This window comes from Prinia subflava, chromosome 8 (genome assembly GCF_021018805.1).
Source record: "Prinia subflava isolate CZ2003 ecotype Zambia chromosome 8, Cam_Psub_1.2, whole genome shotgun sequence".
Taxonomy (NCBI): domain Eukaryota; kingdom Metazoa; phylum Chordata; class Aves; order Passeriformes; family Cisticolidae; genus Prinia; species Prinia subflava.
Genome location: NC_086254.1, coordinates 3,709,296 through 3,727,438, shown reverse-complemented (window position 1 = coordinate 3,727,438; position 18,143 = coordinate 3,709,296). Strand labels below are relative to the sequence as shown.

At 49.9% G+C, this 18,143-nt stretch overlaps 1 protein-coding gene across 2 annotated transcripts in view; it reads left to right on the top strand.

Annotated features, from left to right (window-relative positions):
* LOC134553099 (sphingosine-1-phosphate transporter SPNS2-like) overlaps positions 1-18,143 on the top strand; it is a 133,767-nt gene extending 115,624 nt beyond the window's left edge. For both annotated transcript variants that reach the window (XR_010081032.1, XM_063402414.1), the window contains 2 exons: positions 13,431-13,477; positions 15,216-18,143. Coding sequence is in view for 1 of the 2 variants with exons in the window: in XM_063402414.1 (XP_063258484.1) it covers positions 13,431-13,473 (43 nt within the window). In the remaining variant the exon portion in view is untranslated. The remainder of the gene's footprint in view (positions 1-13,430; positions 13,478-15,215) is intronic.

Genomic DNA, 18,143 nt, shown 5'->3' with positions numbered 1-18,143 from the left:
CAGATCCACCGCCCAGCTCCCACCTGCCAGGCCATCTGGGCTTGGCATCACGCACCTTTGGCAGAGGCTCCTTTCTGCCCAGCCACTCCTCCATCCTACCTCTTACTTGCTGGGTACAGAGGAATTTCTATTTCAGGATGCCTCGTTTTCCCTCTGCAGTCAGTCCTGCTGCTCAGACAACAGGAGCTGGAAAGGGGCTTTGCCAAAAGAAATCAATTAACCTGCGGGAATCACGAGCGCCGGTGTCACACGCCAGAGATTAAACCCATCCATCACTGCCAGGGTCAGGGCACAGGGCAGCTCTCAGCCACCCCTCCAGTGAGCTCAGACAGAAGCAGAGAAGTGGAAAACTGCTCTCACAGCCTATGGAAACTGAGCTGTCCCTGCCTTAGTTCCCACACCTCTGTGAAATGCAGTTCAGGGATTTATCACTGGGATTCCTGCGTTTGTTTGTTTTTGTGTGTAACTGTCTCTGGGCATTTGCTTGGAAATCATTTCTTCTTCCAGGCAGGGCAGATACCAGGATAGCAACTCTTTCCTGTAAAGCTTCCTCCAGTTTCCACCATGCTTCCTTTCAAAAAAAGAGTTTCCAGGCTTTCACACTACTTTTATCATTGCCACAATTCCTGGCATATTTTTTACCTTTTTAGCACAGGAATTCCAGTCAACAAGGCTATTCACAACACACTAATGAAAAAAATTCTTTCTATAGCAATTCTTTTTTTTTAACACAATTCTTTTATTACCATTTTCATGCTGCTTCAGAAGTCTGACAGCTTAAAGAGGCTTTTAGAAAGTGTAGTACTAGGAGAGAACACGATAGAGTACATCACTCTGTGCTAATAATCCAATCATTTTGGGGACTAGTTCTATAACACAAATTTAATCCCACCATTCCAAAGTGATAAGATAAAGAAAACAGTTAAGAATGGATTCTGTAAGAGGTCTTAGGCACTAGTAATGATAAATACTTCAATTGTTTTTCAAACCACTCAACTACAATTCCTTTTGTGATATCACTTGACTATGTTGTTATTTCTTTCCTGCTCTGCACCTCTGCAGAGGAGGGTTGAAGGAGTTGTATTTTATTGCCAAACATCAGCACGCTGAGCTGTAATTCTGTTACCTGCTTGAGGAATATTGGTGAGACCCAAGCTAGATTTTAGACTCTCTGGAAGACAATACAGTCTTGGTGTGGCAGAGCCCTGTGAAGTGGATCAGAAATCTGGTAACTGCACTTTTATCCACAAGCTCCATCACAGGTAGCTGTGCTGCCCTGCCAAAGAGCTGTTTCCAAGGCTGGAGCAGTCGAGGTCCTTCACTCAATGGAAGTAAAAGCTCAGCACTGCTGAGAGTTGTGTCTGTGGTTTGTGTTCATCCCTTTCCCCACTCACAGTGGGGAGAATAGGGACAAACAAAGCTTCACCCTGGAGGGCTGCAGGGGAAAAGCCTACATTTGGTACTTGCTAGAAGCTCAGTCAATAATTAGGAAAAATGTGGGGGGGTTATTATGAAAAGGCATTCAAAAAAGTCCTTTCCCCAAGCTGTGACAACTTTTGGGTACCAGGGATATAAATCTCCATAATTAGGTGTATCAGGATGCTTTCCTGGGCAGTGAGTGCAGTGATCCTGCAGCCTTGTCCCCAGCTATGGCCACTCCCAGCTGCTGCTGAGGGAAAGCCAAATTCACCTGGATTCTTCCTGAAAAATCACCTGGTGCAAGTGTGGGATACTCTGCTCCTTAAACGATTTTGTTGTTTTAATTTGTGTTTGGTTTTTTTTTTAACGTAATCCCTGGTTTTACACCTGCAAATACTAGATTTTCTGGGTTTTTTCCAGAAGTATGAAAAGATGCTTAGAATGGGTATCCAAGTTCTATAAAGGCTCAGTCCCTCTGTGCATGATAGAGGCTGGATGTTTTTGCCAAGGATACAGCAATGCAGATCAGGCAGGGGGATGCAGCTGCAGTCTGGATCCCTGGTGCAGCCAGAGCAGGAATAAACAGCTGCACCAATGCAGCTGTTCAGAACAAAAGCATTTAAGTCTCTAACCAGTGAACACTCAGCACCTGAGAGCCTGCACACCTGAACTGTTCACTCCTTTGCATAATAGGAATGAGGTTATTTAAACAACTCAGGCAGATATTTCTTTTCTCCTAAAATGAAAATTAAACATTTAATAAGAAAAGAATTTTACTCTTAACATCTTTGATCAGATGTGGAAGCTCTTGCTGAGCAGAAGTGCTGGTGGACATTTAATTTTAAAAGTGGTGTGTACAAACACTAGAAAAAATACTCTTTACAGAGGAGATAGAAAAATCCACAAAAAGAACCATCCCTAGTCCAGACACTTCTGCTGTCTTAAACATGGCACATCTTCAAATTGCATTACAGGAAAAATGAGAATAATCCATTTTCAGGCTCTTTCTTCTGCCTCATACTAGGCTTATTTTTAGCCTTTTGCAGAACTGGATACAAAATTATCTCCCAGTTCTCCTATTGCAGCAATTTGAAAGTGTCTGACCTTATTTTTGCTTTGCAGATTCTATTATGTGGGGCAGGGGAAGGACTCACAGAGCTGTCAAACCCTCCCTTTCTCTCATTTTTCTGTGGCAGCAGTTAGAGACAGAAAAGACCCACCAGGTGACCCAATGTTGTTGTCCCCTCCATTAACCATTTCCCAGGTATTGAAGTGGCAGCTGACTGATGCTGAGCGTGCTCCATTCTGGTGGTTTGCATTGCCAAAAAGAACATTCCTTCTCTGAAATAGCTGGAGCTGTATCACAGGGGGGTTTAAGAGGCTGGACACTTATTTTAGAGAGATGTGCCAGTGCTGCATTGAGGCAGAGTTTGGATTTGAGTATTCAGGAGCTGCTTTAACAACTCCCAAAAAGGGATATTTGAGAACAGTTTGCTCACTGCTGATCTGCTTATGGGGAGGAATATCATTGCTTCATTTGTTTTGACTTCACAAAAGAACAATAATTAAACATTTCCTATAGTGGTAGAAGCTCACAATGCTTTTTTAGCCCAGATAAGATATCCTTGGCCTTTGAAGCCACATGAATTTACAGCAAAAAGCCCAGATTGAGACTCAGAGGATCTGTGGTGATGGAAGGAGAGAGGCAAGGAGTGAGTTTTGAGTATCTGAGAGTGGCATGATAAAACCTCAGACTGCAGATGGAACAAGATTAGACTATTAGATGGTTTATATGGAATCCGTGTTAGGAATATAAAGGGGAGAGGTGCTGAAAATGTAAGTGGTTCTGTTATTGCTTGGAAAAGCTCCTTGTAGTGCTGTTGATTTTCTCACTTGTTTACAGGCCATGTTTGTAACTCCATAAACAGAGTTAGCAAAACCAAGCATGTACCAGCTTGGACTTGTATTTTAAATGCTGGTTTGCTGCTGCAGTTGGGAGCTGCTGGTGTCATGCAGATGGAAAACAGTCTCCTAAGAACAATTGCTGATTTGTTGTGTCACTTTAGCCAGCCTGTGGATTCCTGCAGGTCGGGTGGGGAGGTGTCAAGGTCAGGGTGGTTGTTCCCAGGCAGTTTGAGCCCAGCTTTGGTCCTTGCACGGTGTTTGAGCTGTGCTGTTGGAGTTCAGTGCTGGCAGCAGGAGCTTTGCTTTAGCCCAGGCAGGACAGGGGCAGCTGGCACAGCTCTGGGAACCCCTGAGCTGCATGTCTGGGTTTGGAAAGACAGGTGTGTCTGCCAGGGAAAGCCAGAGCAGCTCCCCTTGGAATGGAGAATGTAAACCCATCCCTCCAAATTATTATGATTTTGCAATTAAGGTGCTCCCACGCAAAGACATGGGAATAGGAATAACAGTTCTTTACTAGGAATATTAAAAATAAAAATGTAGTAATACAAAAACAAATAAACAAAAAAAAGAAAACACTGACAGAGTCAGAATACAGCCTGACACTGTTGGTCAGGGTGTTGGCAGCAGTCCAGTCAAGCCCTCCTGCAGTGACAGATGTGGTTCTGTTGGAGCAGAGATGATCCTGTAGGAGGGTGTAGTTTTCCTCTGAAGGTCCAGTGGTGCTGAGATGGGTCTGCTCCTCCTCTGGGAATGCAGTGCACACAGGCTGTGCTGGGCTCTGAATGCCAGGGTTTATCCAGGTGGGAATGCAGTGCACACAGGCTGTGCTGGGCTCTGAATGCCAGGGTTTATCCAGGTGGGAATGCAGAGCACACAGGCTGTGCTGGGCTCTGAATGCCAGGGTTTATCCAGGTGGGAATGCTGGGCTCCTCCCCTGGGTGCAGCATCTCCCCTGGATGATGGAATTGGATCAGCCCTGCAGGGAGCTTCGATGGCCCATGGACAGCAGAGATCCCCTGGAGGGAGGATGGGTCCTGAAAGGGATAAAGAGCCCTGCCCCAGCTGGTTTAACAGCTGACACCATTAACAAAAGACACCCATCCCCGGAGTCACGAGAAATGGGTCATAGAAGAGAGAAACACCTCCCCAGCTGGTTTCAACAGACGGTAACAGAATACACACTGCTGGTCCCGCCTTGCATTGCAACCCAAGACACTGCAGAAGGGGCTGTGGGCAGAGCTCTGGGTCCTCCAAAACCACCCATTCCCACCAGACTGACCCTCCCAGGTTCATCCCCTGTGCCACAGGGAAAGGAAAACAATATTCCTATGCTATCCTAGCTACTTAGTGCTCTCCCACAGCAAGAATGGAACTTCTCCATGTGCCTTATGCTACAGGAAAGCCAAAGCTCACTCTTCCAAGAGCTCCAGATCAAGAACTCCTCCTGCTGTCTTGGCTACTGACTCTCTGCTGGGAGCCCCAAGAAGTCATATGTTGTCCCTAAAATGTTCATCAGCTGTAAAACAGGATTGAATGCACTTTCCCACAATGTACAAGGGGCACTGAAATCATATGCTACCAATGGACTCAGCGTGTCAGTTGGCATTGCAAAGGAGAATTCTTGGCATAGAAAGACTTTGCCATGCAGGAGGAGATTTTAAATTCTCACTGAGACAGATTCTCTGCTAAGGCTGCCCTGGCACAAAGACAAAATCTGATCAGGTCCCACGCAGGTGACTGGAGCACTGAGCAGAAGGCAGCAGCCTTCCAAGCAAGAAACAATCTCTGACACAAGGAAATGGAAGAAATCATAAAAAAATCAGCCTGCTGTTTTCTGATGTCAGAGCATTTTGCAAAGGCTTTTTTGAGCAGCAGTGACCTCTCTTTGTGCAGCAATCTGCAAGGCAGATACTATGACTGTGGGTGTGTTAGAGCAATTTATTTGTGGTTGGGTCCTTGACCTGGGCCAGGCTTTAACCCCAGCAATCCCTCACAGCCCTGCCCTACCAGCACTCTGGGGAGGACTGGAAGGGTAGGAGCTGAAAAACTTGTGGGTTTAGTACAGACAGTTTAGTAGGGAAAGCAAAAGCTGCTCCACAAACAAAACAAACCAAGGAATTCCTTCCCCACTTCTGTGGCAGGTGGGTGTTCAGCCATCCCCCAGGAGAGCAGGGCCCCGTTACACACAAGTTACATGCAAGCACAAACACCTGCACTCCAAACATGCTCCCTTCCTCATCCTTCCCCCCACTTTACACACTGACCAAGTGTCATAAGGGTGCAATATCAGTCTGGGTCTCCTGTCCTGGCTGTGCCTCCTCCCAGCTTCCCATGGACACCCAACTCCTCACCAGCGTGGCAGGACAAGGAGCAGAAAAGGCTGTGGCTCTGGGCTAGCCCTGTTCAGGAATAACAAAAACATCTCTATATTATCACCCATGTTCAGCACAAATCCAAAGCACCACCCCACTCCAGACACTGGGAGGAAAATTCAATTAAATCTACTCCAGCCAAACTCAGCACAGCCTGAATGACATCTTTAGAGAAACAGGGACAAACTGTTGGAGTATTACCTCCAGTGCTCCAGTAAGGAGTGTCTTAAGTGCTCTGGCTTGGTTATTCCCAAGGTTTCTGCCAGACTGCTGCAAGCCACAGGGGATTGCCAGGACTCTTACAGTGGGGTGAAATGGATGGATGTTTCCATGAGGCCTCCAGGCCATGTTAGACAGGGCTTGGAGCAGCCTGGTCTACTGGAATGTGTCCCTGCCCATGGCAAGGGCTTGGAATGAGGTGGTCTTCAAGGTCCCTTCCAACCCAACTCCTTCCACGGTTCTATTATTTCCCACACCTGGTAGCTCAGAGGTTGGTGAAAAGAGCCGCAGCATGAGGCAGTTATTTTGGAGGATAAGAAGTATGTTTTTAATCAAGTGCCATCAGGAAGTTTTACAGGATTTTCTATTTTAAGATTTAATTCATTCTTATCTGCTTTTTATGTCATGTTTTCTCCCCCTTGCCATTCAATCATTCAGTCAAAAGTGAGGCACTCCACTGCCTCTTTTCTCCATTATTTCAGTGGACATAAGTGCGTGTTGTTACACACCTCTTCTGTGGCACTAAAAGTCCCTCCACCTCAATACTGAGCCCATCAATATCTGGCAGAATTATATTTACACAGACAGGCACAAAGTTTTGAGACCTGCACCTGCACAGATATCAGGGGTCCATGTCAGAGTACCCCCACAGACTGGTGAGCTCTGGAGCTCATTTCCATCCAGGTCCTTGGGACCCTGATTGCTGCTGCTAACTGCTCATCCTCACATCTGTTCTGCTGCAGCTGCCTGGGAAGATAGCAGGAAAGGTTATTGATTTTTCCTTTATGCCAGTTTTCTCCTCAGTAAAGATGTATGGAAGAGGAAAAAAGTGAAGCTGACCCATGTTTCTGCCTCTGGAGACAAATCAGCACCTGGATTAAATGAACAGATGGAAAATACTCACAGTCTGTGCAGCTTTAAGGAGCTGAACCAAATAGAGGGGGAAATACATTTGCTGTACATGATTATCATATTCTGTTTACTAAACCCAGTAGCATGCAGGAAGAAAAGGGGATTTGAACCAAGTAATTTCTTCAGTGCAGCTGGAGGAGCCCCTGTCCCCACCAGGAGCTGCTGCTCCACACTGAGCAATCCAGAGGAAGGGCAGTGTGCCCTGGTGCTGTGCACAGCTCCTGGGGGAGCCCTGGGGTGGGGAGCTGCACAAAGCCCCAGCCCCTCCCTGGCTGGGAATGGGAGCACGGGCAGGCAACACCCACAGTGAGCACTGCCTCAAAGCAAACTCCTCCCGTGCCAGATTATTGGTTGAATTCTGTTAGAGTTGTCTTAGCATCCTTTTCCTTCAGCAAACTGACCTCAGCTCCATCAACAGCCCGTCCCTGCAGGCTGGATAACCTGTCAGATGCATCAGTGCTTGGACTATTTTTAACTGAGCCATCCTGTCCTTGTGCCACTCACTGCGAGCTCTCCGGGCTGATGTATCACTGTTGCTCTCCTTCCCTTTCAGTCACTGTTTCCAGCTGCAGCCTGCTTGGACTCTGAAGTTCTGCAGGAATTCATGTTGTCAGTCAAGCCTTGTCCCAGAATTACTGATTTCACCATCAAAACAGTCTGAGGTCAGTCAGAGCAGGAGCTGCTCTCTGGGAGCAATCCTTGATTCCCTGTTCTTACTGAAGGTAACAGGTTGTAGTGAGGGTTAATGTTCTGCAGCCTTGTTTTGGGAGGAGTTGGAGGCTGTGGCAGCTTGTTCAGCATCCCAGGAGAACTGCTGTGGAGCAGGGGACCAAAACCATCCCCTGCCAGCTGCAGGTGAAAATGGGAACTGTGCTAGGCTCCTGCAGGGCAGCAATAGCTAACCCAGTTACCTGCTGCACTCTTGATCAGAAACTGCACAATGAGGGGCATAAAAGGCACACACTTGAGCTGCAGTGTCCAGCCTGCTGGGTTTGCTCCTCCTAAAGTGCCTGGTGAAGAGGTGGTGCAGGACTGGCAGCAGTGTTTGCACTCAGGGTGTGGCAGAGTCCAGCTGAGAGATCTCTGGTTTGTTTTGGCTTCTGCAGTGAGCAAAACAGTGAAGGAAGAACAGCCGTGGCTTTGATTTGTTGCAGGGGCTGCTCCAGCTCTCCTACTCCATCACTCTTTCATCAGTTAGCTGCAGGAATTAGTGACAACAACAGCATCAATGCAGGTCCCTTCCTGTGTTCACGGATCAGTTGATAAAATTCACTGTTACAGCTGAAGTCACACAGGTGTGGAGCTAAAAATGACCATCCTTAGCCTCTGTTTTCCTTGCCCAATCCCAGGCAGCAACATCAGCTTTGACTGCTGCTGCTTCAGTAGCTGGAATTTCAGACTGCTGCTCATCATCCCTGAGACATGGGTGGAGGGTGATGTTGCTCTGATGCCAAAAACACCCTTTAACTGGCTGTATTTGAAAAGAGATTTGTTTTATCATAGATTAAGGCCATAAGTCTCATTATCCTTCAAGGATGTCTGGCCATGAGCATTTCATCACCTAAAATTTCAGGTTTCAGTGTGTTTACAAGGCTTTTTGGAGATGTTTTTAACCTCTCAATGTCTGAGCAAGTTCAGACAGGAGGAATCTGCTGGGGGCTGCCATTAGTGAGTGGCTCCCCATGTCCCTTCCTAAAGCACTGCTTCAAACAGACACTTGATGGCCCATTGCAGTAGAAACACAGAATTCTCTCCATTGCAATGAAGGAGAAGGATCCTGAATCACTGGCAGGAATTGCTGCTAAGTCCAGTGGCCCAGCTGCCCCTGTAGCCCCAGTACTTCTCTCTGCTGAATGAGGTCCAGTTCAAAACCTCAATACTAAAAAACTCCTGCTCAGTAACTCAAAAACTGAGTTATTTTCAGGCTAGAAGGACCCTACTGAAGCATTTTATTGTTGGTTGTAAAAGTTAAGTGATAAGTACAGCAGGCAGTAAAAACCAGGGCATGATTTCCTAATGTGCTTCTCAGTTACAAAAGCCAGAGTCTGGCTTGTTTAGATAGCAAGAAAACCGGGCTTTGGGAAAGCTGCAGGACACTGAAATACAGGTGGTGTTTAACTTAGGCATGAAACTTGACATTACCAAGGCTGGCAGCACTCCCAAAAGCTTTCTGCAAGCACAGCCTCTCTTGGAGCCTTGGGCACAGCAGTGAGGTGTGTCCTCCTTCCTGACATCCTGCTCCTGGCTGGAGCTCAGGGACAGAGGTGACACAGCCCTGGACGTGGGGTCACACCCCAGAGGGGACACAGCCCTGGATGTGGGGTCACATCCCAGAGGTGACACAGCCCTGGACGTGGGGTCACATCCCAGAGGTGACAGCCCTGGACCTGGGGTCACACCCCAGAGGTGACACAGCCCTGGATGTGGGGTCACACCCCAGAGGTGACACAGCCCTGGACGTGGGGTCACACCCCAGAGGTGACACAGCCCTGGATGTGGGGTCACACCCCAGAGGTGACACAGCCCTGGACGTGGGGTCACACCCCAGAGGTGACACAGCCCTGGAGCTCAGCAGGACAGTCAGTGGGACACATCCCATCAGTGTTCCTCACAGCTGCAGAGGGAGCTGCAGGTGAAAAGGAGGATCTGAATTCTCCCCTTGCTGGCCCAGGGTGGAGCAGAACATTCTTGCACTGGATGTAGGCAGCGGGAATTCTTTCAAATCCCTGGGGCTGCCCAGCAGTGCTGGCTGCACTACAACCTGTAATCTCCATTAGCTGATGGCTTGGGGACCAGCAAGGCTGGGAGGGACAGAGCATTTGGAGAATAATCCTGCCATTTCCTGAAATAGAGCAGAGCTGACCTGTGAAAGATCCTGGCCAGTCATCTGTTATCTTAAATTGGCTGTCTTGTCCTCATGCAGGTCTCTAACTGGCCGAGGTGCAGTGAAATTAGATCCATTTTACATAGCATAAATATTTAACAGCTCTAGAGCATGTAGTTTAATATTAAACAGACAGTCTTATAAATACTTCAGAATTATAGATGCTGTCACAGTACATGGAAATGACTTGATAGGATCGAGGAGAAATATTTAGGTTTGACAGGAGAGGAAGTGATGGAGTGAGAGAGAATCAGCCACATTTTTAACTGCTAGAGGAGCCCGTAAAAAAACCAAAAAAAGTTGTACAGCTTCTGTTCTTAAAAGGCAATTTGGGTGAGTTTCCCCCTCCTCCAGAAATAACAGACTGGTTCCCACCCTACTCTCTTCAAGGAATGAAAACATTCACAATCTTAAAAAAACACTGCAGAGAAAACAGAACAATTTAGGAGCCAATGTTCAGTGATCCATTCAGTGTGGGATTATCATTATTAGAAAGGCAAGTGGTACTTAATGGGGGATTTAGATGCTCTTGAGCCTTGTTATTTCAAGCCCACGCACTACATTTTGCCACCTACGAGAGTTTAAAGTTTATTATTTGTAGGTTTGCTTTAAAAAAGGCAAACAAAATCCACCTGACCCATAAGGTGAGCCCCACTGCCATTGGTTGTGGCAGTGACCACTGTCTGCAGCACAGGGCTTCAGAGGGACTGAGCAGGCACTGTCCCAAATTTGGGGACTATTTCGGTTCTCTCTCCTGCCCACCAGCTTCCTGTGCAATCCCTGAAAGTCATTTCTCCCCCCAGCAGGTTCACAAGTCATGTGCAGTCCAATTTCCCATCAAATCTTCGAAAAGCATTTCAGGATTAGCCCCTCCAGGCCTCTGTTCCCATCTGTGAAACAGAGATAAAGCAGGACTTGAGAGAAATGTGTTAAAATAAAAGGGTGGTACAGTTTATCCCATAGGAGGCTGGAGTGTTGTACAAGCAGGGAGGTGTGTTTATTTCCAGTTGTGTCAGCAATGCAGGTGGGTTCCCCGTGCTAAAGTCATGGCAAAACCAACCTTTCCTGTGTAGATTCTGTATCCTCTGAGAATGTGGAATGATGTGGCAAGGGACAGGACATTCAAACATTATGGCTCACTCAAACCTCTGGAGTGTTCTGTGATAGTTTTGTGACATTCCATAGCTTGCTTCCTCCTTTTGAAGCTGGCTGTAGCCTTCCCGGGTAATTTTCTCTGATGTATTCTGCACAATTCCAATGTTCAACACAATGGGATTTCCAGTGCAGTGGGGTTACCAAGACTGGGACTTGTACAAACAAACTTGGGTCAACTATTCCATCAGAAATATTTCAGTTTATAGCCTGCAAAGGCAGAAAAAGCACAGAGGCTTCTCTGCAGCTTGGAGATGTGTGGGGTTGGTGTGAAGTTAAGAGCTGTGGGCTGAACTGGACCAATTCCTGATGCAGAGATTTCCTGGAAGGTGTCCCCTGAGGACTGCTTCATTTTTATCCTGGAACATGTTTGAATCCATGTCAGTGAAAAACAAAAGTGTTCTGGGTCAGGTACAAAGTGTGGTGAAGAGCCACAAAAAAAGTTTTGAATGTGTTTTAATGTGTCCAGAGGAGAGTGATGTTTCTGAGAGTTTGTCCCGTGGCAGGGCCTCAGGCAGGGGCAGTTCTGAGGGTTTCAGCGATGCAGAGGAGCTGCCTGGGGCAGCAGAGGTACAAACCACGCTGGGTTTGGTTCTCAGCTGAAGGCGCCTGTGTTGCTTTGAGGTGTCTGCTAAGGAAGGCAGGAGCCTCCCTTGGAATGGAAAGTGTAACCCCTTTCTCTCTCAATTGTTATAACTCTGAAATTAAGGTGCTTCCAGGCAAAGAAGGGAAAAGGAATAACAGTTCCTCACCAGGATGTATAACAAGACAAACCAACCCCAGCAGCCCCAGGGAGCCGCAGCAGCGCAGCGCGGCCTCCTCGGGCCCAGAGCGCGGGGCCCTTTCCCGCTGCAGTTCCGGGCACGGCCGGCAGGGGCGCGGCGGCTCCGCGGGGCGGGCCGGGGCGGGCATTCCCCGCCCTGCAGGGGGCGCTGTGGCGCTCATGGCGGCCGCGCTGAGGGCGCGGAGCGGCGGCAGCGGAGCCTCGGAGCGGCCCCGGGGCGGCAGCGCGGGCTCGCCCGGGGCAGCGAGCGAGAGGCGGCACCAACTCGGCAGCTGCGGCTGGAACGGCGCGCTGGCTCGGCAGGCAGCGGGTGCGGGCTGCAGTGCTGCAAAACCCACGGCGGGGACGGGGCAGCAGCAGCCCGGCTCCCAAACAGGGCCGGGAGAGGCTCCCTTGGAGGGGAAGGGGCTCGGGGATCGCGGGGTTTCCCCTGAGGCACTGGAGCAGACGGTGACAGTCCTTGGTTTGGTGAGGTGGGGTGTTAATAAGGCCCCTGTGCAATGGCTGCCCTCACAAGCAAAGGCTCACCCACGGCAGAGGAAGCAGCGGCGGGCTGGCTCCGGCCGTGGCAGCGAATTCCCTCCCACGGGCAGCAGCTCGGCCGTCCTGCTCCTAAGCCGAGAGCAAGAGAGCCAGCAGTGCCCCAGCCCGGTTCTGGGGGGATCCGAAACCCCCAGGTAACAAGAGAGAGCAGCCACTGCACCCCTCCCCTGCGCTGTGGCCTCTTCGTTTGTCTCCCTTCAGTGCTCGGGCGTTATTGTCTCGAAGCAACACACGGGTGAAAATTCTTTTAGAGAAAGAAACAGAAAAGTCCTAAACCCCAACAGTGGCACCGCCGACCTGCACTGGTAGGCAGAGACCGTCCCTGTGTGACCCAGGTTTATTGATGCTGCTGCTGCCCAAGCGCAGGCAGAGAGCCCTTGTGCAGAGCGCTCACAGCCTCCTCAGGGCAGGTCTGTGTGTGGGGGGATTGCGGTGCTGTAAGAACCCGGGTGTTCCCTTTGAACTCAGTGAGCACCTGAGCGAGAGAGCAAATTCCAAGCTCTGGGAGTCCGAGGGTGACACCTCTGAGCGGTCACACTGCTGGGTGTGCCACCATCGCTCCTGTCCCTGAGGAACAGCAGCGTGGGAGGGGACGGGAGAGGAGAGGAGCTGCTGCTGAGGAAGGTTGAATTCTGCAGGGCGTGTGCTGCAAGGACAAGCAGCAGGGGCGAGGGGTGGACTTGGTAGGACCAGTGCTGCTGTCCCCGGGTGCACAGAGAGACAGGAGCCATCCCCTCGCTGCCCTCGTCCCAGGAGCTGCAGGACAGCCCCTGCCTGGTGACACAGCAGTCCCTGCCAGGCGCTGTCCATCACTGGCAGCAGGTGCCTGGAACAACAGCAGGTCTTCAGGAGCTGCAATCTCAAAGACAACTCACTTCTTCTTAACTTTTATCAGTGGTGACTGTTTACATTTGTGCTGTCAGGCTGAAGGACACCAACAGCCACTGTACAATCTTGTACTGGCTGAGGGAAATAGCTGTCTGGATGCCTTTGGGACCTTCCCAAATCCTTGTCAATTAGTGCCAGCAATGTTATTTGGCCTGTTCCAGCCATTGTCAGCATTGCTGTCAGGCACCCCTGTGTGACAAGGTTTCAGCTTTATACCATTGTGCAGGACAGTTATTAATGTCCCACTTCTTTAGGCAGCCAAACCTGGATTTACCAGACTGGTATGTTGTTAGGAATCCATTTCTTTGCTAATTGCAGCTCTCACACAACACTTTTGTTTTCTCTCCACCAGGGTGAATCACCTTGTGATGCCACCAGCCTCTGTGAAAGTCTGAGACGGTGAGTGACCCAAACCAGCAGTAGATTTCAAATCTCCAAACCCCTGTCAGCCCATTTCTTTCCTTATGAATTGCAGAGGAGTTTCCTTAGCCAGCTCTGGTTTGCATCTTTGCTGACCTCAGCCCAAAGCAGAGCAAATCAAGAATAGGGAAACCAGGGGTCAGCTCCAGTGTCCTCTGTGGTATCGAGAACGTGGTGCTCCCTTCTTAGAGCAGAAAAGCCCACATTACCTGTGTCCCCTTGACCACCAGCAGTGTGACTGTCCCAGGCCAGAACTGAAAACCTTTCAGTGTTCACAGAACCTCCTGCTGTCCTGCTCTGGGTCCAACATGGGCTGCTCCCAAGCCACCATTTCTGGCAGTCCAGATTTGCTGCAGAGAGTGTTTCCTGACAGCCTGACCTGCGTGTTGTTGCTGGACTGTCCCCTCTGCAGCCCTGGGTCCAGGGTGACACCTCAGGGCCGGAGGGACTGTCCCCTTCCTGCTGCCACCCTGTCCCCTGTGTTCGTGCTGTCCTTATCGCTGCCCCACAGCGCTGCTGCTCAGAGCTGGGGGTGAGCAGCACTGCCCAGCATTCTCCTGCAGCCAAAATCAATTAAAGCAGGTTTTTGAAGAGGAGATTTCTTTCCCATAAATTAAACGCATTGAAAGGCTAATCAGAAAATCAGAACTCAATAAGACACTTCAGAATGGCCTTTTGAGGGAAAAGATTTCGTGCAATCTCTAGCACAGCAGATGTGTTATTTCCACAGAGGGGAGTGGATTCAGGCCTAGGGCTGCCTGGAGTCTGCAGGCTCTGAGCTGGATGTGTACTCACACAGTATTATTTAACAGTAGCTTTTAGATAAAGTTGGAGGGTTTTTTTAGAAAAAGCCATCAACAAATCTGGGAGGAAATACTTGGTGCTGAAACTTGCCTTATAAACCAGTGACTACCTGTGTCCTGGGCATACCAGGGTTCTTCACTGCACTTTCCGCTTTTCTGGTCCAGTTTTATACAGGTTGAAAGAAACCAGGGCACCATCATAGGGGAGTTTTTCTGTAATACAGCAGCCACTAATTTCTAAGGTCAGGGGTGATTTCCTGCATACCATGGAGCACAGACCCTCTCACAGGAAATCCTGCAGTGGGAGAACTGGTTATCTAGGAAAGCAGCTGGCTGCCAGACAGCCACTGCAGTGGTAGCTCAGCAGTGAGGAGAGGTGCTGACATTCCCCTTAAAGCCAGCGTGGACCACCAGCAGCGCCTCTCTGCCTTGTCAGCAGCGAGCTGGGCTGAGCTGAGCTGAGCTAAGCTGGGCTGGGCTGGACTGGGCTGGGCTGGACTGGGCTGGGCTGGGCTGGGCTGACACCTGAGCTGGGCTGACACCTGAGCTGGGCTCTCCAAGGGACAGCCCTTTCAAAATGACAATTTAAGGCACAAGGCAGTCCCCTCAGTAAACTGAGAGGGTCAGAAAGAGTCTACACAAATGGAGCCTGTGATGTGCTGAGCTGCTTCAGTCCACACCAGGAGCAGCTGTGCCTGCCCTAAAGCCCTGCCCGGGAGCTGCACCAGGCCAGGATCACAGGGCTTTTGTTCCCATTCCAGGTGGCTTCAGCACATCCCCAAGTGCTGCCTCCACCATGGGCAGGCTTTGCCAAGGCCCTGCTTGCACAGACACTGGGGGTCTCTCAGCTGGCCCCACCATCACCAGTCCATCCCTGAACTCCCCAGTAACCGCCCTCTGTTCCCTGTTTGCAGCTGCCACTGGAGGCAACGACGCGTGGACTCCTGCCCCCGCCACACCAGTGTCACTCTGGAGGCCCCTGTGACTGGATCTCAGCGGATCCTGCAGCCCCCAGGGGCTCCCTGCACCACACCCAGCCCTGCAGCCTGCGGGGCAGGCACCGGGAGAGGGGCGGGCAGCGGGACACGGCAGCTTGGGGACACGGGGACAGTCACAGGGTCCCCTCAGCACGGGACCAGCTGGCCACTGACCACACAGTGCTGCCCACGTGAGCAACTGTAGATTGTGTAAATGGTGTTAGTTGTAGCCAATGAAGTCCACGTTGTTTGTAGGGCAGCTGGTGTCCTATGAACGCTGCTGCTCTGCCAGCACTCCCACAGACTGCACTAGTTGAGGACCTGTTCTGTACATCACCTTTTCTTTGACACTGAAGGCTTGATTCAGATTATTATTTTTTATTTAAATATGTTATAAGATGCTTTATCTCTGCTGAAGACATTAGATGAGATATATATATATATACTTAGATGAACAGTTTTTATTTAAACATTTGAAATCTGGAGCTGCCTGTGCAACCATAGCAGACATGAAAAACGTCCACAGCTCTCCTCAGTGCCCTGGTGCCAGGGCCTGCAAGGGCACCACAGGAAAACTTCCAGTGGTGACCTTGCTGTCACTGAGACTGAGCAATGGGACAGAGGAGAGAGTTTCACTGCACTGGGTATGCTGGTGGTTGTCACAGAAAGCCCAGAAGAACATTGGACAGAACCCCCTATGGGCTCTGGAGTTTTCCATATGCTAAATTCAACCTCCCTAGGAGGTTCACAGGCTTTTAAAATACCAAAATCCAGCTGGCTGAGTGGCTGTACCTTGGGCCTGGGAGTGCAATACTGCTGTGCCAGTGACCTCATGCTTTGTTTACATGATACCATATCAGACTGTCAATGCTAATTCTCCCTGTCAGTGTCCCAGAGCTGGCACTGCCTTGGAGCAGTGCTGGGTTCCTGCACACCCAGCCCGACCTGTCCCAGAGCACTGTCACTGGTGTCACCTGCACCTTTACAAACCTGCACTGGAGAGCTCTCACACAGGGCCAGTGCCTCAGCTGGGCTACACTCAAGTGCAGAAGCATCTCGTGGTGCCATTCCCCTGGAGCCTGGAGTCCTGTGCTTGGCCTCCACACCCAAGGGGAGCACAGGTCCTGGAGAGGGCCAGGCTGCACAGGGAGGCCCTGGCTCAGCAGCCCCCGTTCCCTGTGTTCTGAGCCCTCTCTCACAGGTCAGATCCCCCCTCCAGGTCAGCACAGCTTCAGCTGGTGAAAGCACATTCCTCATTCCTCACAGCTCACAGGTGAGCACCTGGGGTCCAAGGAGGACTAAACCAGCTCAGGAAGTGTCAGAGCAGGACTAGATGTGAGCTGAGGCTGGGAGCTGCTGTCCTGGCTGTGCCAGAAGAGTCCTCAGGCACGGGAAGGTGCTGTCAGTCACTCTGGGTTTATCTCCCATTCCCTGCCAGGATTGCTGGGCCCTACAGCAGAGATGGTTCTAATTCCAGGTGCCACCCCACAGCAAGTCCCTGCCCAGGCTGGGGGTTCCTGTAATCCCCTGAGCCCTTCCTCCTCCCCAGACCTCACAGGGCTCCTCTGCAAGGGTCCTGAAATCCCTTAACAACAGCTCTCAGACTCGGCTGAAATACCAGAGTCAGAAGTGTTCCTCTAGGGCCTGAGCAAGCAGGTGCTAGAAATAACAAAGCAAAGCAAATCCCAGCAGTGCTTCACTTCCTACCTCGTGCCACTATTTACACTGGGGGGGAAACAGCCACTGGAGTCTGGGAGCCAAACACTTGGCTTTAAAGGCACATGAATTTCTGATTCCCATTAAGAAATTCCTTTTTAAGCTGTTTAAAAAGAAACAAAAAGCAACCCAACAATCAGTCATTTCATCTCAGAGACCAAAGAAGATTAACCACATTTCCTAAATTGCTTTTCTGATAGGCTCTGTGTTGTAGCATTTACTGTCAACAAAATGGAACATTTCTGCTGGGGTTCAGAGATTAGGAATTCTCCTTAAACTTAATTCTCAGGAGTCAACGATGAAAAGGGGACTGAAGTGTTCTGTAATGTCACTGGCAGTCCTTGCTTGTGACAGGCTCCAGTCCCTGTCAGAGCTGGTTTTATCCTTTGTGCACATGAAGGAAATGCTGTGGATTGTGTTCAAACAAGGACAGAGGGAAGGGAGCAAACAAGGGAGTGACGAGTGACGCCTGCCTTCACCCAGGGGTCCCTGAATCCCTGCTCCCACTTGTTCCAGGCTAAGACAGGGAGGCTCAGGCTTCTTCCAGATCCTTGCTGCATTCACCAGGGCCTGTGCAAGTGTCCAGAGGCACCAGGGAGGCTCCAGCTGCCCCTCAGTTAATCATAATCTACTCCACTTCATGAAGGGGATTTTTTAAAGCATTAACTCCCCCCAGCTGATGCTGCACTGGCAATGGGGTGGTTGGGACACAGTGTGGGAAACTGAGGCACCAGGCCCTGCCCAGAGAGGGGGAGACTGACCCAGAGGGCAGCAAAGCTGCCAATGCAGGGGCTGCTGCTGCCACTGCCCCCAGAGCAGCTTTGGGGCCCCAGGAGCCTCTCCCCACAGGCAGGGTGACGAAACCCCAAAACTGGCTGTGCTCTGGGAAGCAGAGTCCTCCCAAGCTCCACCCCAAATGCTGTTTTCTTCTCCATTTGCTTTATTGTCTGGTGAACCAGCACTTACAATCACTTTTACCACGTGATGTACGGGAGTATTAGAATATTTTCTTGTTATACAAGGGAGGAGTATAAAATAGTTTTCTGATTTCTTTCAGAAGCAAATGACTATTTTATTTTTTAAGAGCAATTGATTGTGAATCTCAGAGTATAAAAAAAAAGATAAGCCAAATATATACCTTTATGTAAA